The sequence below is a fragment of the Apostichopus japonicus genome, chromosome 17, assembly GCF_037975245.1.
Source record: "Apostichopus japonicus isolate 1M-3 chromosome 17, ASM3797524v1, whole genome shotgun sequence".
NCBI lineage: Eukaryota > Metazoa > Echinodermata > Holothuroidea > Aspidochirotida > Stichopodidae > Apostichopus > Apostichopus japonicus.
This window is the reverse complement of record NC_092577.1, coordinates 21,512,942-21,540,365: the sequence shown is the minus strand read 5'-3', so window position 1 is coordinate 21,540,365 and position 27,424 is coordinate 21,512,942. Positions and strand designations below refer to the sequence as shown.

General features: G+C 38.8%; 2 protein-coding genes, 1 long non-coding RNA gene and 1 pseudogene across 3 annotated transcripts in view; 1 reads left to right on the top strand and 3 right to left on the bottom strand.

Annotated features, from left to right (window-relative positions):
* LOC139954843 (uncharacterized) overlaps nucleotides 1-27,424 on the bottom strand; it is a 72,239-nt gene that overhangs the window by 14,086 nt on the left and 30,729 nt on the right. The gene's annotated exons all lie outside the window — the stretch shown is intronic.
* Nucleotides 4,045-4,267, bottom strand: LOC139957806 (U2 spliceosomal RNA; annotated as a pseudogene).
* On the top strand, nucleotides 6,611-11,439 carry LOC139954796 (uncharacterized). Its single transcript, XM_071954728.1, has 4 exons — nucleotides 6,611-6,795; nucleotides 8,206-8,283; nucleotides 9,419-9,478; nucleotides 10,272-11,439. Exon 4 carries the CDS (start codon nucleotides 10,316-10,318, stop codon nucleotides 10,775-10,777), a length of 462 nt encoding a protein of 153 aa, XP_071810829.1. The 5' UTR covers nucleotides 6,611-6,795; nucleotides 8,206-8,283; nucleotides 9,419-9,478; nucleotides 10,272-10,315; the 3' UTR covers nucleotides 10,778-11,439.
* LOC139954831 (uncharacterized) lies at nucleotides 13,004-16,462 on the bottom strand. The gene is given in 3 exon segments (XM_071954796.1): nucleotides 13,004-14,697; nucleotides 15,308-15,413; nucleotides 16,104-16,462. Coding segments are annotated over 3 exon segments (849 nt in total). The 5' UTR covers nucleotides 16,385-16,462; the 3' UTR covers nucleotides 13,004-14,235.

The following is a 27,424-nucleotide window of genomic DNA, read 5'->3' as shown; positions in this document are numbered from 1 at the left end:
TCAGTATATGACCCTGACGACATCCATATACTTCCCATGGCACCAACAGGTAAAGCTGCCTATGGAATAAAAGGCATGACAATTCACAGTGCACTTCGAATCCCAGCTAGCCAAGGGTTTCATTACAAAGCATTAACAGCTGATAAGTTATATTCCTTGCAAGTGATTTATCATAGCTTGAAAGTTATGTTCATTGATGTAAATTATGGTTGGAAATGGCATGTTCAGGTACATTGATCAAAGACTGCAACAAATAATGGGTTCGAAGGCAGTTTTTGGTGGTGTCAGTGTAATTGCTGTTGGTGAACTTTTCCAACTAAAACCTCTGTTTGACTGAAATCATGAGACAATCGACTCAGACAAGGAAATCAAACTGATGAGGACTTATTTGTTGTAGATTCCAGAAAAGTTCCTTCTCATAATGTGCCCAAAAATGCTAACAAATCATCAAGTGAATGCACATAACAACAGAATGCTCGACATACTAGATACAATGAAGTTTGAGATTCCATCTTTTGATGTTGTCACTGGTGTTGTCAGCCAAAAAGTCAAGGAGACAATTCTTCCGCAAATACCAAAGAATCCCCAGAAAACCATGGGCTTACACCATATATTACATCTTGGAGTTGGACAAAGGATTGACTTGTGTCTTAATGTAGCTGTTTATGATGGATTAATGAATGGTGCTTCAGGTATTGTGAAGTACATTCAAAGAACACAGGCTAATGAAGTTCACAAAGTTTGGATACAGTTTGATGACTCCAGTATCGGAAAGGCTCATCGCCAATCTAAAAGATACCCTTTTAATCCTAACATACTTTCAACTTGGACCCTAATAACACCAATTGCTCGACAATTTAGAACTGGCCGTTCAAAGAATGCAGAAATTGTACGTAAACAGTTCCCATTGAGACCAGCTGCAGCTAAAAACTGTACACAGATGCCAAGGTGACAAATTAATGTCCATCAAAATGTTGTGGAAGAAATGCAACTGTTGCGGACTGAGAGGGCTATGAACATGTGTGTACCATCAATCAAGTCTACTGAGAACAGTACAACTATCATACCTCAGAATGTAAGGTCCTTAAGAAAACACATGATAGACATCAAGAGTGATGGCATTCTGCTCTCAGCTGATATTCTTATCTTCACAGAATGTCACTCATCCAGCACAACAAATACAAAACAACTGCATATAGATGGATACAATGTATTCCTGAACTTCCCACCTTGTACCTCTGCATCACACTCACCACATGGGACAGCAATCTACACAAATGATGACATCATAGCAACCAAACAACAATCACTGAACTATAACAATGTTGAAATAACAGCAACACCAGCAAACACAGTAAGTGGTACTCTACAAGTCATTACCATTTATCGGTCACCAACCTTTCCATACATCAATTTCTAAACTTTAATGTTCTTGTTCACCTTTATGAAGCCTATCCGAACAGTTTCCATTGGTAAATTTAATGTAGATCTCTTGGTTGACAGTGAAGATAAAAACAAGCTATTATCGCTGATGAAAACAAACAGTTTGAAGAAATTGTTAATGGTATAACCACAGACTACGATTCATCTCTTGATCGCATATAAGTTAACATACCACAAACAGATATAGTATCAACTGGAGTCCACGAAAGCTTCTTCAGTGACCACATGGCAGTATGGGTAACATTAAAGCAGATGAGTGCTTGTCACAAAACCTGACATGATACTAAATGTCACATCATCCCACATCAATTGTAGTTACTTTTGCAGCACGTGTATTTTATCAGGAGATTGCAAATTGTCTGATTTTCAGATAGGTACACCTACTTTGTGTGATAATGATTTGTGTAGTTATTTCCACAACATGTTCCTTTTCATATATTCTACTAATCTTTTATGTTCTATTCTGGAAAGTAAAACATTTCTTACTTGTTATCAAAAATATTTTGGTATTGCAGTTGATCAGAATTTTAAAGCAGCAACACTTCTCTTTACGAACTATCACTGATCCAGCCACAAGACCTGCAGAAACCAGGAGAAGACTTGAACATGGATACGACGATGATGAAATACTGATTAATCCCGGAATATTAAAAACTGTAGGTGGTGGTTGCTAATGCACCTATGTCAATGTCTGTCACCCTTAGATAACTAAGGAAACAATCGACAGGAAGAAATGAAAATGAAACTCAGTTCATTGTTCTTGTGTAGGTATAGTACCCAACAACTCAAGCAGATCTGGGAACAGAAACTAACAGAGGCAGTCTGTCAGTTTGTATCAGTAATGCCTTGCCTGTAAACTTAAATATGTCTTTCAGCAACTTTGCCTTGATGTGTTGTGGATCACAAAATAATGAACATTTTATTGGAAAAGATAGGAAGTTTATGCTAAAGTATAATCTTTTCAATCACAGATGTGTCACTCTCAGAAAGGATTTTTTATGAAAATCATGTCAAATGCTTATTCTATCTCGTACATACAGTTTCTAGTGGAGTTGGTAGTATTTTGGTATTAAAAGAGTCAGTGCGTATAAAACCTTACAAATACAATATATCAAGAAACGAAATTCCGACTGATTCCATATTTGGTATACATGCAGATGTGCTACATTTAGTATCTCAAGCCCCTTTTGCTTAGTTGGAGGTGAAAGGTCTTTTGCGGGCCAACAGAAATCAAATTGTGGAAAACAACTCTTCTGTTCCTGGAGGTCGCTTTCAGATGAAACCTGGTTGTAATTCTCAGCACAGCACGGGTCATAGGAATGTCATCTGCATTACATTTTGTTTCAATGTGGAAGAAAGTTGGTGGCTGGTGTGCAATTCAGGCCTTGCTCTTTCATAATATGCATTATAGTTTCTCAAGTGTTTCCCATGTGTAGTCTTGTATCCTAATTACTCCGGGTCACCAATTTAATGCCACAATATGACTACCATTTGGGATTGGTTGCAATTTGAAAGAAAAAAAAATTACTTTCCTTCATAACCATTATGGCAATTCTTTGCTTAAAAATTGATGCTTCAAAAGTTATATGGAGAAAGTGATATGAGGTATCAATAAAAAGACCTAGCCAACTTCCTGTTACTTCCCAAGATCCAAACAAAGGAAACATGTTCACTTTCTGAAATCGTAAAAGTAGTCTGTATAGGCTAACACTTATAGCATGCTTTAATTGTTGGACGTTTTCAAAAAGTACTTTTCTGGAGGTCTTTACCCGCCAAATTGTTGCTATAATTTTCATGAAATGACCTTTAACAGTTGTCAGTAACATATCATCCTTCGACAGAAAGAAGTAATTCTTTTTTCTGACTGACCGTTCTTGAAACTTTCTAAGAAGGTTATCTTTCTTTGCAAAATTTAAATGTAACAAACAGTGGCCTTTGATTTAGATGTGTAGCTTCTGTACATATAAGCGTCACAATCCAGTGTGCGCTTTATGCTTAAAACCCAAGCCATAGCCTATAACAGAGCAGTGTTCAATTCATGTTCCCTGCATATGAGGTATTATGCAAATTGAGAATACGCAATCTATACGCTCTACAGTCTAAACAAGGAAAAAGGACATTGTAGTACATATATCGGCCTCAAATATGGTAAATTATAACTTCTGATGTATCTTCACCTACCTACCTGTCTGATGCTGGGTTGGAAAAGATTGATGTGCCATAAATTGTCATGACGTAACTCACTTAGCTTCTTAAGTGGATATTAAAACATTAGACTAACTGAAATGTAACACATTTCATTCAAACTAAATTGCAAACAGAGCCAGGAATTTGACTGAATTAAAAACGATCCATTATGAAGGACTGGTTTTCAATTTGATTTCAAGCAGTTTTTTTTTATGAAAGCCCGAGACAAGTTGTAGCACGTGGTTTCGAAACGATGGGGAGAACAATTGTGATGGAAGACAAACAAGACGCCATTTAAAGTGGCATTATGGAGAAAGTTTGCCGAAGAAGATATACAGCCTGGAGACTTTCTCACCATGAAAAGTCTAGAGTACATGAAAGAAAAACAACTGTGTACAACTTCACGCACTGAAATAAAGGTAAGCCTGATTGAAATCATGTAAATATACTTTTTAAGAAAAAGTCACCCAGGAAAGAACCTGGGCACGAAAACCAAACTACCAAACGACTGATCCGCTCTCAGCCCCAGTCCCCTTGCATCGGGACTGTGACTGTGTGATCATCGTCAGGTGTGTATCACCATTCCCTAAAAGAACAGATACTACACATGATCTTAGCCAAAAGGCCGAGAAGCGAAATCATGTAAATATTATTTCATCTTCTCACATGCAACAGTTGCACATTCACCTTAAAAGTCAAGGAATCTCATAACTTTTTGGACCTTACTAACACCTTTCTCCTTGTTGATTCTTCCAGAAAACCTCTCACCCTTCTTGCATTTGAAGAAAGAGAAAATGACTACCAATTGTGATGCCAACTTGATGGTGAGACAGTTGCTGATGGTTCTAATTACATCAAACCTTTGAAGGATAGACTCATGTGTTCCCTGCCTGGGCTTTTTACTATTAAGGTTAAGGGCACAGAAATCGTGGAAGTGAAGAAGCCACTGGTTAAGCTTACCTAACTACTTTATCTGTTCTTCATTTATTGATCTTCATTTATTTCTCATGCAGCCAAGTCAGTAGCTGTAGTGGTCAGGTACTGGCACAATCTCTGTTTTAATGATGTTTATATACACCCTTATTCAGTTGTTTTCATCTTGCTTCTTCTTTTCTTTGTTCTTTTGCTAATTAATCAGCCATTAATTCTAGTTGTAATTACTCTGTAATCAGTTTGATAGCTATTTCATTTCTCTTGTAAAGGACTGTTGTCATTTTCCTACCTTTATATATGATAGATTAAAAGAAAATAAAGTCTTTGCCAACAAGTTTAACCACATGAAGTTCATTTCACAACATGTAATCATAGGTTACAAATAACAAGAATTACTCTTGAACATGCATGTAATAACTGACAATATAACAAGTTAACAAATGGTACAAAACTATAAACTCAGGTAAAGATGGTGAAAGGAAATTATTCCCATTCAGTGAGATAGATGTGGCATATCAAAGATCCCAAACCAATTTAATAGTTCATCTTGCTCATACAGGCAGTGTAGCGGTTGTAGTGGCTGAATCTCTATTGTAATGATCTATATAAACATTCATTTTGTTGTTTTTATCTTGCTTTTCATTTCTTTCTTCTTATGCTGATTGTATGGATGTTGCTACTTTTACTAGTTAATCAGTGATGAGTTCTCTTTGTAATTTCTCTGTAATCAGTTTCAGAGGTATTTCGTCTCTAGTTAATATCCATTGGCTTATGTGACTAGTAATTCTAAAGGACAGTTGTAATTATCTTAACTTGATTATTGGCTCCTTAAATATGATAGGTTGAATGAAAACAAAGTTTTGCCAGCAAATTTATCACATTGTTCATGCTACCAGTCTGGAACTTGATACTCATGTACTCGTTTCTTCAGATTTGTGAACTGCTGTAAGTTTTAGCATACAAACTTTTCTCAGTGAGAAACTACCCATTTTGTAATGAAAACAATTGTTTCCCAACAATAAACAACGAAAATCATTCTAATAGGAGTATCCATTCATTTTTATTCCTTTACCGAAGGATGACGGAATCTATGCATCGGTGATGGCGTGTGTGGGGCTGTATATGTGTATGGCTCGTGTATGGCTTTGGCTCGTAAACATGGTATTTCAAGAAGTAATAGTTGGATGAACTTCAAATTGGTGTGTGGATAGTCCTTAGTGGATGGATGTTCTCTATCCTTTTTCATTGAGGTCAAAAGTCATTTCAGATCACAAGAGGTCAACGTCTGTAAACCTTGTAAGCACACATCTCAAGGACTAAATGCTGCTTCAACTTTTAAGTTGGGCTGTTGATAGCCCTTGGTGAGCAGATGATCCCTAAGGCCTGTTCCCACGAACGCGGGCTTGCTTCACTCTTGATCGACCTATCGAGGCTAGGGCAAGTTGATCCACCCTTTTACTCCGTGGGAACGGAGCAAGCCCGAGCTTGATTAAGCCCCTCATGAGAGGTGGGGTTAGGACAGCTAAGCCCGGGTAAACGTTAATCAATGTAAATAAATAATTGCCTTGGGGTGTAAGAAAAGTACGGCAGATTGTTATCTGTTATGGTTTCCGTCACTGTATCGACATAAACTGTTTTTTCTAAACTTGGTTGTGTGTACGAAGGACCGATGCAGTGAGAATGAAGGAATTACGTAAGGCATAGCTGACTAGTACACAGTGTAGCTGCTCGCGTTTATCTGCATACATGCATGATACAGTTTCAGCTGCTTCCATAAAGACGTCCAGATAACCGACAAAGCCAAGTATTATTATCATTATTATCTATATTTTAGTTCAATATGTCGCAGATTGAGACAGAGCGAAGTATGTGGTCGGACAATGAGGTTTTTGCATTGCTTGGCATTTGGTGCGACGCAAGTATTATGTCGAAACTTGATGGGACATGCCGCAATGCTCAAGTGTACAGGGATATATGCATGCGTTTGGGAGAGAAAGGCTACGGCAGAACGGTCACCCAAATAAAATACAAAATGAAAAACTTCTGGGAGAGAAAGGAGAACCATCAAGTTTCAGGACGAACTGAGCCTAATACTGGGAGACAGGCCATCGGCAAATCCTGTCCGTGTAGTAGAGGTCGGAAGCGCGCCAATTCAAGAAACGCATAACACTGAAGAGGAAGAGAGTGATAAAGAAGCATCGACGTTTACCTTCGTTCCTAACGAAGACGACAGTAAGTAGGCCCTATATTATATTTTCTTAACTGGGCCTACTGGTTTCTATTTTATCGATAATCAGCAACATAACATAACACGTAGCATCCCAATTAACACGTAGCCTAGTTGCTAACTCATCAGGTCCGTAAAATTGTACAATGTAGCCTGTATTAAAGAAAAAAATTGTAAAACACGTACGGTACGGTACGTATAAAAAAGGCTAACTAGAACATATGTATTCTTGGTTCAGTCAAAACAAGAAGCCACATGACACATGTATGCTAACTTAAAAAGACAAGACTTACAATTGACCGTAAATAATTATTGCTGTGTACATAGCTCGATGTGTTAACACGTTTATATACATTACACCGATGTGCTGAACTTTTTCCCGCCGTTTAGACTGGGTGTACCAACGTCAAAATCATGGTCAATGAAGCTCGTAGTAAACGTCCATATAAGGGAATATGGGTGGAGTATACATTCGCTATTCACAACGTTGATGAATGACGTTTACCAGTTGAAATATGTGATTGGTTAATTGCTATCATCTTAAAAAAATAAATCACATGTCAACGAGAGACCCAGATATACTGACACAGAAAAAGCTGTTTTAAAGTTTGTCATTTCATTAAGCATGTATAGCTCGCCTACCCTATATCTGCTACTTTTGAGGCAGTGAACGTAAAATTATCACGTACGTACGTAATACAAAACAAATTCCCATGTCCTCTCTAGAGCTTCGTATAATTCAAACTGAGTAAATGGGAAATATGTGGGTACAGCCATAACACATGGAATAGTTGTAACCTCCGTAATCGTTATCGATGGAATATATTTAAAGATTCTTTTCTAATTAAAACATATCGATAAGAACATAATTTATAATTACCCTGTAAGTCGCGCGACATCCATGCTTGGACACAACATTAGATGCATTCAGTGGCTTACTTAAGAACTTTTTTTATTGCCATTTTGTTCGAGAATATTTCTGGAGTGATTCGATTAAGGTAGCATTTACACATTCCATTCATATGGATTAATCAATACCTGGAACGTTTTACCGGTCTCACATTGCTAGCGTGGACCCGCTCAAGCCAAGTTTGTGTTATTGTAAACTGGTCATACATAGACGTTTTTCATATAAGGACACTTTCACATCGATACTGTATGATAGCCAGAACTAAGGACGATTGGAATGCATGAATCGTCTCAATCATTTGTTTGTCTTTTTAGCGTCGTAATAATGACTGCTGATTATTATTAAATATTATTATATGAGGGTATAAAACATGTGGGATAATGTGACCAATTGTATTACAATTTAATTCATATTTCTTTAACCCTACCCTCCGATATATACCGTAGATATAAGGTTAACCACTGCTTTCTCTTTCCTCAATTACATCATGATCCACAAAAACCAGCAAATGACGAAACAGATGACAGCCAAGTCCACGACAGCCCAGAAGGACCATCACCTCCAGAATCGCCCCCACCATCAGGTATTAAGGCTACAGTGAATTGTTTGAAGTATAGTAATCGATCTCACTTCCTTGAGTCACCGCATCTTAACGCGTTTCTTTACTTTCGCCACTTTACTTCTGTTTATGCACACCTTGCAAAAATGTGAAGTTTATCTACGCCAGACAATCAATTGCTTTAATCCTATAAATAATCTTGACCAATCCGTATGACAGGAGGCTGAGCATTTGTACTTTCAGAAAAGCTAAATAAAAAAGAAATACCCAGAGGGGATGGGGAGGGGGTTCACAGGCTAACACCATACATTTTGAAGGAAATTTTGAATCATGTATAAGAATACAAACGCAGTAGTCGATGTAATTACTTGCATCCACTGTCCTCGAAAAACCCTATTCTTTCACCGCTAGTAGTATGCTTAACAGATGGGCGGCGATCATGGGGGGGGGGCAAATATTTTAGGTGGGGATATATCTAATATTCCCCAATATTTGGTGGCATAGCCTTTTTTTTTTGTGGCTATAAATAAAATATAATGCGTGAGATTATTTATCCAAATCATATTTGGCGGCGGCTAAAACTTCATGCAACTCATGTTGCATGTTGCTTCGTGGTCGTTTCTGTGAACTGTGACCGTATAGCATGTTGTTACTCATGATTATTATCATAATGTCTGTACGTTTACAGTTTAATCGTGTGTCGAAATTTCCGTAGAAAATGTTGGTCTTTTTTTTTCTGCCAGTGTGTCACAGAGTTCGTACCGCAGGGGATTTCTTTTCAATTTCCATACTGTAAACTATTTACGAGTCGCTAATGTATTATGTGAAGTAAAGCTGCCACGTCCACAAACCAAGTATTGCCCCCCTTCTCCAGGACTATTATTCGCTGAAATAAAATGTGAATAAGACACATTTAAAAAAAAAAATATGGAATATTGATATCAATGTAGTCCAGCCTATTCCATGCCTCCTACCATATACCCCTCATCATGGAGCTAACACAAAGTCAATTGAAGCTGTTTGATTTTGTTCTCGCTAAATGAAATTAGTATTTCTTTCATGTTTTACGCTGATTTTCGCATGTATCCCCTAGTTTGTCATGGAGGAATTGAGGAACAGTAAATATTCTGGTATTTAATATTTATTTATTTCTTCACAGAACCAGCCGAATTGGAACCAGGTCCAAGTGCTCCAAGACGAAAGCGAACAGCTTCAGCAGGTAGAGATTACATTTTTTTCTGTTGAGATATATCTGCAGTGGCGTTGCTACATTTCTTGTTCAAGATTGAATAAGTTTAAATATTATTTAAGGAGAGGTGGATAATGCAAACTTCGATTGCAACTAGTATAGCGTACAGATATCGTAACTTGTAGCAGTAACAAGTCGCATTAAAAATGAAAGTTGGTTTGGTAAACACCGTCCCGTGAGGAACCTAACCATGCTTGTATTCTTAACGTTAACAAGTGAACCTTATATTCTGACCCTGCAGTATTATATCTTTGCTCTAAAGCTGTTTTTGTGTTGTTAATTTCAATTAGTGTCATATCTACAAACATAGTTGTCTTCTTGAAGTGACATGTGTAGGTATTCACTTTTTGATCGTTTTCAAAGTAACTAGGTTTACATGTAGATTATAAATGAAGCGGAGGGAAGGACGCTCTTAAATTTTGAGATCATGCATGTGATACGAATTCTCTGATAGGAACCATTAACTTATTGCGCCCAAAACCTTTTTAGTACATGAGGATAGATGTGGTAATTGCCTATTGGGTAATTAATAAAAATGGAAGCAAGTTAATTTTTTTTTGTGGTCTGATTCTTGGATATGTATGGCGTTTCTGTAATATATACATTTCTTTCTTTGCAAGATGCGTACTCCCTTGAATATTAGTTACAACAGAGAGCCTTGGACCACAGAAATAGCACTGGTATATTTCACTTATATTTCTGCAGTATTGTGTTCTGTAAATCAACACAAACATTTTATCTATCGTACTTATATTTAAAACAGATCCAGGGCAGTCGAACACAAAGAAAGGACGGGGAAACAAATCCATGCTAGTGGAGTTTCACAAATGCCAAAAACAATCAGATGAAAGATATTTTCACGAAGAAAACAAGTGGCGAAGAGAGCAAAGGGAAGCGGAGGAAAAGTGGCGAAATGAGTCGCTAGCTCAAGAGAAAAAGCTTGTAGACAGCCTGACAAACTTCATGACAACCATGACTAGCATGGTAGCTGCCCAAAGACCACCCACACCAGCAGCGACAGGATGGCCAACAACAGTGTCGATGATGAATGTCAGAGGTCCATCGCAGCATGGACAACCATTTTCGCACCATGCCCAACCAACTGCCTTTCATTATAGACGATACGCCAACAGTTCTGCGTTTGGTTATCCCAATACGCCACCACCGGGACCATTTGCTCATCCAAATTATATGCCTGATGAAACCACTGGAGACCAGAATGCTCCTGGACCCAGTCACGATTATCAAAGGAATGACCCAAGATTATAGGGTCTCTGTTCTTTCCAGGGAGCCACTGCCTAGTCTTTTCATTCACTTACACAAGTAGATTAGTATATTTTTTTTGGCTAAATATCTTCCTTTTTTTTCTTTACCAAATTTTAAGAACCCACTGTACTTTCTTTGGTATGTGATTGAGGCTATTATCACAATGTACTTTTATGTTTATTTTCGAATATATGTACAAGCAAAACAAATACTAACAACCATTCTTTTCATGACTTTTTTATATGCATGTTTCACTTGTTAACTGTGGCGGGTTACTCTCCTTTACTAGACGATATTTCATTTTTAGAAAGTGTCAACTTCATATTCGAGCCATATAAATTCTATTCATAATTGACATTAATGGCAGTTTCGTAAAAAGGTATATATCGTCCCCTTCGTGTCCTATTTACTATACCTTAGAAGGGAATTGTCTGGTGAAAGATTTGCATACCATGTCTTCATCGACGTTTTTTCTTGTAAAATCTGGTTTTCAAATTCACCAGCTTCTCACCAAAATCACCGTTTGTTCGAACGCATGCAAATAGACCAAACGAGCGACTTGAAGTTAGCACTCCCATTCCGCAGCATCTACACTCTTGCGTGTACACGCACAGATGATTGCCTATGTATTACGTATGATGACAGGAATAAACCCCCCGGACAAATTCCCCCCGAGCCAAAATCCCCCTGGACAAAAATCCCCCTGGAAAAAATCACCCCAAGCCAAAATCCTCCCAGGACAAAACCCCTCCATGCTATAAAAATCCCATCAATTCTCTACAAAAATGCGTCATCCCACCACCCGGTCCCCCGTTTCCCCCTGTGCCCCGTTCCCTCCTGTGTCCCCGGTACCGTCATCCGGTACCGTCATCTGGTACCGTCATCCGGTACTCTCAGTGGTGCTCTCAGTGGTTCCCGGACCAGTACCCCGACCGGTACCCTAATAATTAGCCTGACAGTTACCCCCACCGGTACCCCCACTGGTACTCTCAATGGCTCCCTGACCAGTATCCCGGCCAGTACCTCAACCGGTACCTCGACCGGTACCCGACTTCTATCCCAACTGGTATCCTGAAAGGCACCCTGACACGTACCCTGACACGTACTCTGACACGTACCCTTACTAGTGCTGGTACAATGACCAGTACCTTGACCGGTCTCTTGAATGTCGCACTAACAGGTAGCTTCACAATTACCCTCACTGATCTCCCGACCAATCCCCTGACCAGTACACTGAGTGGAACCCTGAACGGTACAGTGACCAGTATGATCACCGGTACCCTGACCAGGAGCCCTCACAGTTACACTCGCCAGTACCCTGCTACCCTGACCGGTGCACTGACCGATACCCTAACCAGTGCAATGATCCATGCCTTGACTGTCACACCTGGGCCATTGCTGGTTGTTGCAGGCAGGCTTTATATGGGTCATGGGATATCGTCTGGGGGATCTTGTCCAGGTGGATTTTGGTTGGGGGGATTTTGTCCGGGGAGGGGGATTTTGTCCCAGAACCATTACGTACACATGGAACATTGCGTTGCACATAATACTAAGCCGTTCTTCGAAATCGCTGAAATAAAATTCACGGATCAACTGACAGCAAAAGGATAAACAAAAGAGTATACTGTTCAAACTTTCGTCGTGTTACACAAAAATCATGAAATCACCGATGAACTACATATTTTACGGCTCAATGGTTTTTTTAAACACATATCATTTTTCACCAAAAATTAATAACATAATGTATTCAAACGCGGTATTTGTTGTGATTACTGTAGGAACTGTATGCAGCGTGGGTTTTGCCGTAATCTGCATTTGCGAAGGTGACGTAATGTTCTCTACTGTTCAAAGAATGTTTCAAATATCCATCCTAAATGATCATAAAATCGTTTCCCTGTCAAACTCAACATTAGCGTTCTCATTTTTGAAAACATGTTTGGAAAGCTATTTATCGTTTTATGGTAACGTATAAGCGCTACCAGACAATTCTTTTAAAGATAGCATACTGTTGTTTAACTGGGGGAGGGTGGGCGGAGGGGGTAGTTATCGGGGATTTCGACTGGCCGGCGAGTTTTTCGTTTCACGTCATTGAGATTATAGTCCGAAATAACAACAACAAGAAAAGACAACAAACAATAACGAAAGATGACTAGTAAAGTTTTTGAAAGAAATGAATTATAAAAGAAAGAAAGAAATAAATTATAAAAGTTGCTTAGGATCCGTAGGGGATGTACAAAAAACTGTTCTTCAATTAGCCATGCGTAGGCTACCATGGGTGAGATGAATGTATTTTTAGCTAGCATGAATTGATCTATTAACAAAGGTCGAATGTTTTAGACCTCCTAAAAAACACACCGAAAACTTCCAGCAATACGTTCACTGCGAATATTGCTGAACTCTTTATTACAAAATAATAACTGCAAATGTGAAAAGATATACATGTTGATTTGATAACTACTAAAACAGATAGACCTATTCGCATTCTCGACTTTCATTGAAATAGTTCGAGTGTAAAGCCCAGGCTATACAAAGGTTGTGCCACCGTAAAGCGTTTAGTCTACACGCCATAAATTATTTAGTGCAATACTAACAAGATACACTGATAGTAAAATTTCTTCTTGGCAGCTTACCAAATTGCAGTTTTAACATTAAACCCAGTTAAAAGAGGATGACGTGTTGGAAGAAATCGCTTTGAGAAAAGGACATGTAAGAAAACAACATGCTGAATGCTAAATATATTCTAATGAAAATTTCAGGCAGTTCTGAATGGATGTAGCAGGTTGCATATGGTGAGCTCTTTTCATTGAACATGCACAGAAAATTAGTACGCAAAATGAATGTCAATCACATCTACCTATCCTGCTTTAGATTTGAACACTTCCCAATGCAACTCTACTGGCACACGTTACGCAATAAAAGTCAACCAGAAATGTGTTGTTTAACTTGTGAAACTTTATGGAACCTGACAATCACACTTTTTGAAGTGGGAGAGAATACACAGATCTTAATCTAAATAAGCTAAAGAGTCAAACATGAAAGAAGTGTCTCGTCCTGTGACACCTGACAATCACACCTTTGAAGTGGAAGATGATACACAGTTCTTAATTAATCTAGCGAAACTATCGTGCCATTGTTTGCACTTGTTGTTGACTGCTACTTTAGAAAAACTTATGTCATATAAATTCAAATGCGTCAATGTAATGCGAAGTTCTAATGTACTCGACTGTAAGGAAAATGGACTCCGGTAAGTTTGTGGTGGGAGCAGATTTTCACACTTTCCAACTCGCTCGCTACTCTGGAAATTCCGCGAAGTACATAATAGGAGCTCGTGGGAAGAAATAAGTGCAAAAGGCATATGTAACGAGCAAATTCGCTTAAAGGTACCTAGCATCGTCTAAGGAAAATCTGGATCTAACTTGAGTATGAAGTTTTCTAGTTATACAGTTATTTTCTAAAATATATCATAAAATAAATATATAGGCATAATTAATATCCTCCCACGAAATATACTGCACAAGTGCATCCCTTGAAGAAATTGCACGGGTATTATCTTGGCCGTCGTGGGGATCTTCATGTAACTGCTGTTGCCTATATTCCTCCGCTTCCTCAAGCCAGTTACCATTCACATGATCCCTCCTTGATTCACATAAGTTGTGTAGAATGCAACAGGCTATCACTTGGGTCAGTAAACTTTCCATGCTAGTGTCGTTCCTTTTCATTAAACTACGCCATCTTCCTTTAAGCCTTCCAAAAGCATTTTCGACGACCATGCGTGCTCTACTAAGTCTGTAATTGAACAGCTTTTGGCCTTCTGTCAGTCGGCCTGTGTCAGAAAACCCCTTCATCAACCAAGGGAGGAGTGGATAGGCTGGGTCTCCCAGGATAACTATAGGAACTTCCTGACCTTGAATGGTGCGACACAACTGTGAATATTAAATAGAAATCATGTCTGTCTAGTGAATAAACATACATAAACAAAACAACATTACATAACAGCAGTCCAAGTCCGCATTTTGAGTCAGAGTCAAACATATTCATACAAATTAATGTCTTAATCACATCTCCGCCGCTCGGGCACTTTTCTACACTAGTTGCAAGCATATGTTATTGTTCGAATCCGAGTCACAACAATTTATAATTTATAGCATTTCACGTGTTTATTGGAACTTCAAGTGAAACTAAACTAGTCAAGCTTGTAAGCAACATCGTTAATACTAAGGAAATTATATTTAGAAATTCTGCGAAAAACGATGCTTTAATCAAAACGTTCAAGTTTTTGGTTGGTGACTTATCTCACTTTTTATAAAGAGACGATGTCGTTATTATATCATTGTTTTGAAAGATTTTGATATACTTCAGCGAATGCTTACCTATGGAACACTTAATCTGTGGTCATTTGGATGTCATTGCTTGTGTTTTTATTCTATTTGAACTAATTTTCAAGTAATTTGCGGCCAATTTGCATCATTGTTGCCATTTGGTTCATGTTATTTCAAATCGCAGCCATAGAATACTATTTCAATGGTGACTTACGTTTGGGAGAAGTGTTCCCGCTTCTGCCTTCCTGAAGATGCAGGAATTGGACAATATCCTGGCATCATGTACTTGACCTGGCCAACCGACATTAACATCGATGAATCTAGTTTGAAAAAAATGACAAACAATGTACAATGTAGGTATTTCAACCAGTTTCAAGTTAGGTTAGAATTGAACCACGGCTTTACCCCCCCCCCCCTTGTCAAAAAAGGTGGATTCGCCTCGGATAGTCTGCCTTTGTCTGAAATTTGACACACTGTATAATGAACCGTTTGGAACATATTTAGGGCCTACAACTTGCAGAATGTCTCCAAACATCTTACACTGAATTGGAAAAAGTGGCAATTAGACCCGATTCCGCATAAAGCAACCGGTGGATGAAAGCTGAATTAATGTTTTTCTTCAATATTGGTATAAAAAAAGGTCGCACATAAATATTACTGACACTTCCCAAATGTTTACATTATGAACAAAGAACTTCTTTCTTCCGTTTTTAAATAGTGTTTATTAAAAGCGAAACATGCGAATACACCATTGACTGTCACAATGAACAGGTGGTTTATTAAAATAGGTACTCTTGTGATAGTAATTACTCATTTTTATATAGATCAATTCGGTCATTTGGGCAATGATTTCTTAAGCATCTATCAGTCAAAATGTTTCGTGCCCAGGTTCTTTCCTGGCTGACTTTCTTATAATTGTATGCATGAGCCAAAAAATCAAGGCTAAATTATTAGTTTAATATCTGACGTATTACATACCCTCCCTCCCCCTGGGTATATATGTTACGTACCTGTAGCGGAAGTCAACAACCGCTTGTAATACAATGCTGTGAAATCCCTTCCTGTTATAGTATTCAGCTGGATGATCAGTTGGTGAAATTATCGGAATATGGGATCCGTCGATCGCGCCAACACATTGAGGAAATCCTCACCGATTTTCAAAACCTTTAACTATTTCTACGACTTCTTCAGCATCTGGAAATTTCAAATACTCCTCTCGGAACACTTCGTTTATGGCAGAGCATACCTCGTGAACTATCTTACAAGCAGTGTTTCTGGCGACACCAAACATGTTTCCCAATGTGCGGTATTCGCAATTGGTGGCTAATCTCCACAACGTAATTGCCACTCTTGTTCTGACAGCTCGGAAGTTTTCTTTCCAATCTGTGTCTGTGAAATTAACAAACATATTTTCACAAACGGACGAGCTTCTCGGTTTGACCCAAATGCTTCTAGGCCTAGGTTTTTTATCAAGCGTTACGGATAGGGCCATAGTTAGCATAAATGACCGTTGGCGTTGACGTCTCCTCCTCTCACGCATATATGTAGAAATTTGTCTCCTTTTCCTGATGTGCCGTGTTATTGCCCTTCTTCTTTCCCTTATAAGATGTAAACCGAACGATAAAATAGGCAATGAAGCCAGGAGAAATTGCAAAAGGAACTCCATGATCTCTTTTAATTCAGCGACTATACAAAAGTGAGCGCTAGACGCATCTTATCTCTGATAAAATCTGGAAGTTATGCAGAGGCGGTTTAACTTCGTTGAATATTCATGATACCTTGTCAGGGTTCCTGTATGGCATATATTATCTATTTTGTGGTTTATTTGATGTAAACTCAGTTAATTTGTTGTATACGATATTGGAGTATGTATATACCAGACTTAACTTGTCACCGTAATGAACATACTATAGCCTGCCGAGCACCCCCTCCCCTCTCCCTGAATATATCATCTTTATATTTTCTGTTGCACACTTCACTTTTTGTAGCAAAATAACTTATCGATTGACAGCAGTCCATTGAAAGAAGTATGCAAGCACATGTGATGCTTCGATCCATTGGAAAATGTTGAAGAGTTTTGTAAGAATATGTTCAAGCGCTTTTCATTTAAAATAACATTTGGTCCTACCATTGTTGTACTAGTTTGTTTGGATGTTTAAACCCTTCCCAAAAGAGTAGACCCATAACTGCTGAATAAAGTCATGAAAAGCAGCATGGAGACGGGCGCAAAACATGTAGTTACCCACTAATTAAACCTGTAGTTACATTAATTTGTAATTAAATGACATCGCATCGTCATTACATATTATAAATGATTTACGTGGTAAACGGTGGTTGGATCGGCTGTAGATTTGAAGGGGACAAAATTTAACCTTTAAAATTGTAACCACTAAACAAAACTAATTAAAAGTGTGGTCGAATAAATTGCCCCCCCCCCCACACACACACAAACACAATTTGAACCCATGTGGAACCCCCTGCCATGATAAAATGTGTGCAAATTATCCCCATTCCCTAACACTCAGCTCTTAAACCAGGATTATGTTTGTGCATGGCGAAGCCAGGATTATGCCGAAAGTTAGACCTGAAAGTTCCATAACTGAACGGAACAGCCACGATGAAAATTATAGTGATAAATGTACGTACACACGTAAAACCCACACGAAACGACCAACCTGCAGTCAAAATGTTCTCTGAATATACAAAATTCGACTTGATGAAAGCATTCTATACCCTCATTCTGACATTTCATGTTATTTTATTCTGAGTTTATGAGTTAACGAATCGCCTTGTCCATGACCGTAACGTATTTGGAGTGCACACACAAACAGCTATCTGTTGGGTTTTATTTTTTTGTTTTTGGGTATTGTTCATTACTCTAAATTTCGACAAAACAGAAAGAAAATGAAATGAAAAATAATACACCTTTCCTGATTTAACTCTAGCAACTATGCAAGCGAGAGTATACCATCAGAGAAAAACTATCCTCAGAACGATTACAAAATGGTCAGATTAGTTGGAATATATACGCGTATATATTATTACCCAATCATATGGCTTAAATATATCCGCGTATTAATTCGAATATATACACGCATTCGAATAAATACACGCAGTATTTTGAATATATACACGTATTAATTCGAAAATATACACGTATTATTCGAATATATACACGCATTAAATAAAATACATATGGGGATTAAATCCAATATATGCACGGATTAATTACAATATACACGAAAAAACATTTCCGCTCTTGTTGTGTACATAAACCAACGATACAATTTTGACGGGCACGCGAGATCGCTTTAAAAAGCGAAACTTTACACATGTAGGCTACAACACATATATATTCGAATTAATACGCGTATATATTGGAATTAATACGTGGATATATTATGCGGTGTTTGTCCCACATGGCTTGCCATAGTCATACCAGCCAAAACATTTATCATTGGTATTAGTACACAACAAGAGCGGAAATGTGTTCTAATTTATACGTGCATATATTGAATTTAATCCCCATATATATTCTATTTAATAGGTGTATATATATTCGACCTAATCCGTGTATATATTCGATTTAATACGTGTATATATTCGAATTAATACGCGGATATATTTGGGCCATATGATTGGCTAATAATATATACGCGTATATATTCTAATTAATACGCGTATAAATTACGATTAATACGCTGATATATTATGCAGTGTTTGCCCCACATGGCTTGCCATACACGTTTCAGTTAAATGCAGGCCTGATGTGATTTGAACATAGCAAATGGGGATTCGCGGTTGTAATATTATTTTATGAATCAGCGAATTCAATGACACCGCGGAGAGGAAATACACTATACTAGGGAGTTGTTACGGAACAATTCCTGGCTATACAGTATCTGAACATATGGCTTGCTATACGGCACATACAACCTGTGATACATGAATCCTGTGTAATCGATTTACGCACGTTTCCAAAGACGACCACAGTAATTAGACACTCCCACAGCAAGGATACCAGTATTCCATTGGTCTATCACTTGCGTGGCCCCCCACACGACGTTTTCCACGGTTTTCCAATCATGCCGCTATGCCCGGAGTTAACTCGTTGAAACGCGGGTTGAAATTGCAGGGCTTATCTGCGGTTACAGTTTTAGCTCCACATATGCTTGCTTGAAGCAAGACCGCGTTCGTGGGACCGCGGTATAAGTGTTTTTCATCGAGGTCAAAGGTCACCACAGGTCAAAGTCTAAAAACCTTGCAAACACGATATCTCAAGAAGTAAAGTTGCTTAAACTTGGCATGTTGGTAGCCTTTGGTGTGCAGATGATCCCTAGTGTTTTTCATGGAAGTTAAAATTTATTTCAGGTCACCAGAGGTCAAAGGCTGTAAGCCTTGTGAACACAATATCTCAAGAAGTCAATTTTCTTGAACTTTAAACTTCGTATGTTGGTAACCCTTGATGAGCAGATAATCCCTAGTGTTTTTCATGAAGGTCGAAGGTCGTTCAAGGTCAATTGCTGGTTACAGTCAGAATAAGTAGAATTATACAGACGTGAAGTTTGTTGGACCTTCGACCCTCTTTGCATAGATACGCATTCAGATCGTTACAAAATCTTCTACATAAAATTTATTATCATATGGGCAAGGAATCGTTTGACATTCTGGTTTAAAAGATACCCACCTCTGTCAGTATGAATTTGTAATGACGTCCTGTCAGTGGAAAACATGTAGGACCAGATTGATTTTTGATCGGTACTACCCATGCATGCTTCGATAAGACCGATGCACGTTAAAACAAATTAAACCCGCGATTGTACCGCGAAAGAGAACTTAAATCAACCAAATCCATCTCCCACTGGTGATCCATTGCACTAACCAAAACTCTGTTTCTATGGAAACGTCTCCTTGAGCTTTTATATAACGTATTCAGTCAAGGTTGCCTTTCGGGTAAGCTGATGCACCCCTTCTTTTTTACTTTTGAGTAAAGTTTCTTAACCCCTCCATAGCTCGCAGGGTGGCGGGCTTCGTAATAAATCTGTTGTACAAGAAGTCCCGTGTTTGCACTCATGATGGGGAAGGACAATGTTTTTTGTTATGAGAGGAGCGAACAGTGAATGATAAACTCTCGTCGATATTATCCTAAATGGCTAAACAAGGTGTTGGTATTATATCATTTGTAAGGGGGGAATATGGGGTGAACGGGGAACATGCGAGGTAGGGATGGGATAGCTTAATATTCCTGGCAAAGAAAAATCAAAGTACGGAGACTTGTAAGAGAGAAACGACAAACGAACAACTGTCGTATATATATTGTAATTTCTGCGTAATGCCATTTAACTTACGACATTTAACGAGGTATTTGGTCGTAAAAAATAACTTCATAGTCTAAGTTTATTACAGCATCATCCAGGAACATATGGAGGCGTTCATCGTCCGTGGCCGAGAGACACCAGTCGTGCTCAACCTGACTGGGATGGTCCACACTACAACCGTAACACAAATCATCACATTTTTGTTTTATAGTGTGCCAAAGCGCTTGGCAAATCACTTTCTTTGCTAAATATTGCAATGTCTTTTCATGTTTGGTTGTCGTTGTCTGGACCTCATCTACGATGATGTCTTGTTCAAACAGCCTCTTTGGATGGCATGTGGGGTTTCGCCTCTTGATATGCCTAGAAACTTCGTGTGCCTCTATATCCGGTTGTCGTACATTGACGATCGGGGTCTCTAGTTCTGCCTCCTCATCAGAATCCAGTACCCAGATGACTTCAGTTTCATCCTGAAACATAGTACGAACAACATATGAATACTAAATCCTGTTAAATAAGTCATGACACGTTGGCTATCTGAGAAGTTTGGAAAAAAAGGGCGCGCTTAGGCTTTAAACTTTGCTAATGGAAGGCGTTCTGCCATATGCCATCATACAATTTCTTTTTTATAAAACAACAAATAATATTAAAATAAATAGTCCTATATAAAAACTCATAAAAATTAAGAACAAAAGGTACTAACAAGTAATAACAAAATGAATACAAATATAAATCTGAGACATTATTGGACTCGGTCACTTGGGACGAATATGCCCTCCCACACCCACACAAACACTTTGTTTTTTTTAAGGAAAAGTCGCCCAGGAAAGAACCTGGGCACGAAGCCAAACTACCAAACGACTGATCCGCTCTCAACCCCAGTCCCCTTGCCTCGGGACTGTGACTGTGTGATCATCGTCGGATGTGCATCACCATTCCCCTCGAAAGGGAACAGATACTACTCATGATCTTAGCCAAAAGGCCGAGAAGCGACAAACAACTGTATAGTAAACTTCAAGGCACTTCATCAACATGTGTCATCATGGGCCATTGGAGTCATACATCATTTGTCAAGGACTACTCGGGTTCCTTGTGTGATATGCAAGTCTATTAAGAAATACATGTTCGAAACACAAAATGACAGTTTACCATATATTCTTTTGTTGGTGATGATTTAATAATAATGAGTAGCCAATCTTTGAAATAATGTCATTCATACTTTTTCTAATTTCTGAAATCATAAGTCTACAGACGAAGTTGATAAAGGGGGATATGTAGGATGCCACCCAAATTTGGGTACAATTTACGAGAGTCGAAAAATCGGTGTGCGGAATTTTCAAACTAGGACTATTCGTATATTCGTCCTTTTTTGACCACTTTTTACTTGCCAACTTGAAAAAATTGTATCATGCAATTCTTATACTCCATCGTACAAAACTTGGTATGATTTTGAAGAAAGTAACATGTCTGATAGAATTACATTATTCGCCAGCTTCAATTCAGCGCTTTGTGTACTATTTTTCTTATCGGGTGGGTCGACCATGTTCTACATATACAAAGTTAATGCAACCCGTCCCAGTACATGACACTTAACGAAGCTCTTCAATCTTTGTCCAAATGGTTGGTATTTTCATTTGTTCAGACATAATTACGCCCCTAGCAGTTTAGGAGCATTTTGTCCAATATTAGACTAGGAAATATTTTAGTAGATATTTCCCACAAAGTATAGTTCAGGCGCAGATTGGTGGGGAGGGGGGGGGGGGGTTCCACAAGAAACTATTTGTTAATTAATTTGCTTGAAAAGTTGCAATAGCACCAGATTATATCTAAGGACCCTTAATTATTCTGAAAGTTGAGGGGTGCACCCCTCCTCTTAGATCGCTCTGACAAATAACCCCTAAACATCCTGCTGCCAAAAAATGCGGATCCGCCCCTGTATATTTCTTGGGGTAATTCAATCGGATAACTTACATAGTTATTATTAGTTTCGTAAATAGCGACGAGTAAGTTCGTGAAGGGAGGGCCAGGGACCCCAATTTATCACTAAATCCACAAACGTACCGACGAACATAGGCGTACGATGTGAGGGTGTCTGCCCAAAAATTCGGAACACCTAATGTAAGGGTAGTGGCGTACAACTAATAGAAACAATACAAAGTACACGGTATACAGGTTTGTGAACGCGCCACTTTCTGGTTGGTGGCTATTGTGTATTTTACAGACAACTTATTAGGTAAACTTAACAGTCCAGTATGAAATGGAAAATTAACGGTTAAACCCTTTCGATATAAGTCGTATGAAATATTATCTTCACTTCAAGTCATAGCAAAACACGCGACGAAATGTCATTATCACACTTTAAATACTAGTCCATATAACTAATGTGTTGAAGAAAGTATTAAACAATACCAAAATTGATGTGACGTCTGCCTAAACAACCCCTTTAATTTTAAAAGCACATACGCCAGTTTCGTATAAACCCAAAAACCTTGAAATGAGGCATGTCGAAAATGAATTGAACATCACTATTGACTTCAATGACAGGCAATATCACCTTAGGGAAAATTAACGATATAAAAGAAAGAAAATTAAAAATATGAATACAATAATATTCAAATAACCTTTACCCAACGACGGTATAATCCAAGGTAAATGGATGTTGTTGCCATAGCAACTGGTTAGGTTACTGTCTTATCAGTATGAAATTTAGCTCCCTGTAATTTGTGTCAACATGTGCTAAAAATAGATACACATCTACACATAATTGCACCAACGTGCTTCTAATACCTAAAACGCTGTTATCATAACACCCAATACATCCGCTGTATATACCGTCCCTTTAATATGAAAATCAACCCTGTAACTGAACTGTGCCTTTAAGTTGAAAATCAGCCCTTTCGCTGAATATAACACTCAACATAAGACTTACAATATCCAATATACCTCTTTCAACAATTGAAATATATGTGGAAAGATGTATCACAATAAGTACACTACTAACCCAACCACATTGTGCCCCTTTAAGTTGCTCAGTGGGTAATCCTTCAAACCAAAACATTGTCCTATAACCCTTCAGTTCATATTCTGGAAGTATTGTTGACCACTATCAAATATCAACTACTGTACTTAAGAATTGACAGTACATAGTCGATACACAACTTTAAAATCTCCGTCACTATGGGCGCTGACATTTTGTTCCCAAAAAGAGGGCGCTATCCTGATACATAAACCACAGCCGTGTATTCAGAGAGTTTGGCCAACGGGGACCGATTGTAATAGTACCAAATGAAAACTTTTTTTCGATGAGCAGATGGCACTAACAATACATACTTTGTACAATACTTGCGTAACAATTCCTATGCCTTGCTGTGCGGGCTGTGGATGTAGCCAGCGAAGGTGAAGACCAATTTTTTGGTTTTTTGGGCTTTTCCAACCGACGTCCAAAGGAGAAAGATTTGGGAAATAAAAGTTGGTCGGGCAGGCTGGCGGTCTAAAGGGAATAGTACAAAGCTATGTGAGGTGAGGATAGGCCATATAACCTAGGCCTCATCATCAAAGATTAGATCGTCATGTTTTGGTTAGAAAAGGCCAGAATTTCCTGTTTACCTTTATTTGAGATCAAAGCGAATAAGCATATGCCTTGCTAATTCAGGGTTGAGACTGAGTTATAAAAAGCCTGGCCTAGCTTAGTTAGGATTAGGCCAATGCTAGCCTACGAGGACTTAGGCCAATGCTAGTCTGGGACAGTAGGAGTTAGACCAGTGCTAACCTACTTAGGCTAGGCGTTAAGTCTTGACTGCAGCAGGCCGGAGTTAGGACTAACTTACCAATACGCAGACAAAAAGGTGCGTCACTCGATCATATGTCTAATTACGGAGGGCATAACAATACAAAGGGCTATGCTTAGCCTGAGATAGGCCTAGTATAAGCATATAGTATAAGCACATAGCTGACTATGCAACAGAGGTTTGAATGAAGAATTGTTAACATACTTTTCAGTAATACAGCAAAGTTGTAAAGTACCTAGGCCTTAAAGTTTCAGTCGAAAACTCCATAAGGCCTACACTTTGGCCCAAAGGCTTAACGTTGGGGTTTAGCATAGAAAAGTCCTAGTCCATCTCCAGCTAACTTATCCTACAAAAGACAAAAATACTTCCCTAGGCCTCGTGCCTGCCAACTATTGTAGTTTACTGTAAAATTCTCACTGTTTAGTCTTTAATTATGACAGTTTCTTAAACTTTTCAGTTTGGCATGAGCATGTATCTTGCAAATTTCTTACTTTCCTCACTTGCATTAGGTTTGCAGGTCTGCTTTGGCCAGTCAGAAGATTAATTTTGTCATTGTTAGCCTGCCCAATTGACTTGGGAACTGGGAGCCCAGGAGGGAAATCCTGGCGCCACCCTGAATGGGACTTTAAATATTACTTTATTACGTTATTGTTATAAAACTTTACTTTCATTTTACAGGCTCACTTTGAAGATTGGCCCCAAAATTAACAGAAGCAACACTGAATCCTTATCATTTCCAGAAAATGAAAGTATGACATGCAATGAACTTTTTTATTATTAAGTTTGTGCTTGCAGCATTACGATTCCTTGTTGAATGTGAGGCTCACTCACCAGATGTGCTAACCACTGCATGGTTTCTGGGTGAATGACCTGATGTCAAGCCGACATCCTGTTATGGCCCTGAGTAAGGTGAATCTGGACAATATCAAGCGGCTATAACAACTGTAGCTAACATGATAAAGATGTTCAAGACCATCAAAGTAGGAACCAAAAGTTCTTGGAAGCAAACAGGCATTACTCTGTCAACACAAGTTCCTCCTGTCAACACAAGTTCCTCCTGACATCACATTTCACCAAAGATTGCTTGGACAATGTATTCAGCAGTGTCCGCTCAAAGAACCCAATCAGTTCCCCAGTTGAATTCAAATATGCCCTGCGAATCATAACCGTCTCCCAGCTCTTGAAGACACCATATGCTGGAAACTATCAGGTCGATGAGAACAACTTCCTCGCCGATTTGAGTTTTGAAACGCCAGATCGTCCAACATCAGGTGACATTCCTGAGGTGAACATTAATCTGAGACAAACACCTGACCCGATGGCCACAGATGAAGAGAACAGCTTATACTACCTCAGTGGTTATTGCATATCTAGACTGAAGCGAAATGATAAGCACTGCTAAAGCTGTTTGGACAGCATTCAATCCACTTCCCCACCATCTTCCATTTTGGCTACGTTAAAGCTAATAGGAGTGCACTGGAGGTAACCGCGTTCATGCAAATCAAAAGGCTTTCCAATACCTCAAGACCGCTAAAATGACCTTAAGGAAGTATAGCAGTGATGACCTCATCAACATGGGAAATGCCAAGAAATAGTTGACCTTGGCTATTGATTCATCTGCAACCTGTCAATTTCCAGAGTGCCACAACATCAAAGGGAAACTGCTTTGAAGATACCTGAACGTCCGTCTCCACATCTTTTGTAAAAAGTTAAGGCTGACAATAAGACAGAAATTCAACGTCAAAAGTCTGGTGGAGAGTTAGGCAGTAAAAGCATGGCAATGAGGCCTGTGGTTAATATAATCAAGTAAATAAATCCGACTTTAAATACTGTAATTGTACTTCAATGATTTGCCATTCACTAGGTTCCTTACATAATTTATACTATAGACAATGATCTACGGCACAAGCCTACTTGTGCATTCTTTGAATGCGATGTTTTACTACTGTACACGTTGAATGCACCCTGTTCATTTTTGTTATACATGTCAATAAACGTGTCACTTGAGAAAAGGAAAACCCCATGAAATAATATCAGCCAGTCAGGTAGATACAATAAAGAAGCTAAACTCTCACCCTGATCCACAGCAGTCACCAAAACCATGAGATTGTTTGTTAAAACTACAGAGGACTGAACTTTTTACCTCATAAAAAGTTACATGTCATAATATGCTAATTAGTTTACTTAATTATTTTCCAGCAGATCTGGAAGGTAGCGTGAATTTTCTTCTTAAGAGTATGTGAATAACAGGAACGCCACGTGGTATTTATTTCAGGTTGGTTGGAATAAGTGATGACCAGGTGTGCGCGCAGAGCATCGACACATTTAGGTGTCGTCTGGCGTGCCGCTAGTGCTATCTCCCCGTTGCGCTTATGCCCTATGGGCTTCTGCAACGTATTAAGAAGATGAAGGATGTAGTTTCATTGTGACCAGGCAGCGTTTATGAAACTTAACTCAATGCGAAAAATTTTGTAAAACGGTCTTAGTTTGGCAGCGAGTTCACGAGCTTTTGTCTGCATTGGCTTTTGATCTCAATTTGTGTAGTCTCTTCCACCAGTTTCAGCATAGTTAGGCCTTAAAAGTAACGTTCGACTTTCGTCACGTCATTATGGGACAACTTAAACGTGGCGAGGACATATCAGCAATTTTAGGATTTCTGATTTTAAAATGGCCATATTGGGAAAAGGTGTAACGCCACCAACACCTCAAGACGAGGAAACCCGTCTTCAATGGCCGAGCCCTATTGAGCGGTCGCCGCAGTCACCTCCACCAACGGTATCGCCATTGACAGAGGATTACGACGCAGCGGGTTGCAAACCAACGCATCTGAGTAAACCTGCTCTGTTTCATCTCGAAGGCAATACGCATGTACAGTTACATACATTTCGTGGCAAGGCTTACGTTACCATAAGACAATTTCATAGCTAGGATAGGTGTGATGCGTTACTACCAGGAAAATCAGGGCTTACTGTATCCGTCAAACAGTGGGGTGAACTAAAAATTTTAATGACGCGTATTAGTAATGCGTTGAAGGAAGTTGAAAAGAAACCTTTGCCTTCACGTTCAATATATGACAAACATCATTTACAACCTGAGAATGAAACTAAAATGATAGGCACATTTATCAGTCTACGTGAGCACATACGATACAGAGAGTTCGGAAAATGTTATCCGACAAAGGTATAAATATAACGGGGGAGCAGTGGATGTGGTTGGAGAGTATTGTGC

Bases quoted from the DNA above. Each gene is read 5' to 3' on its own strand.
- LOC139954796 (XM_071954728.1), top strand. From the start codon at position 10,316: ATGCTAGTGGAGTTTCACAAATGCCAAAAACAATCAGATGAAAGATAT.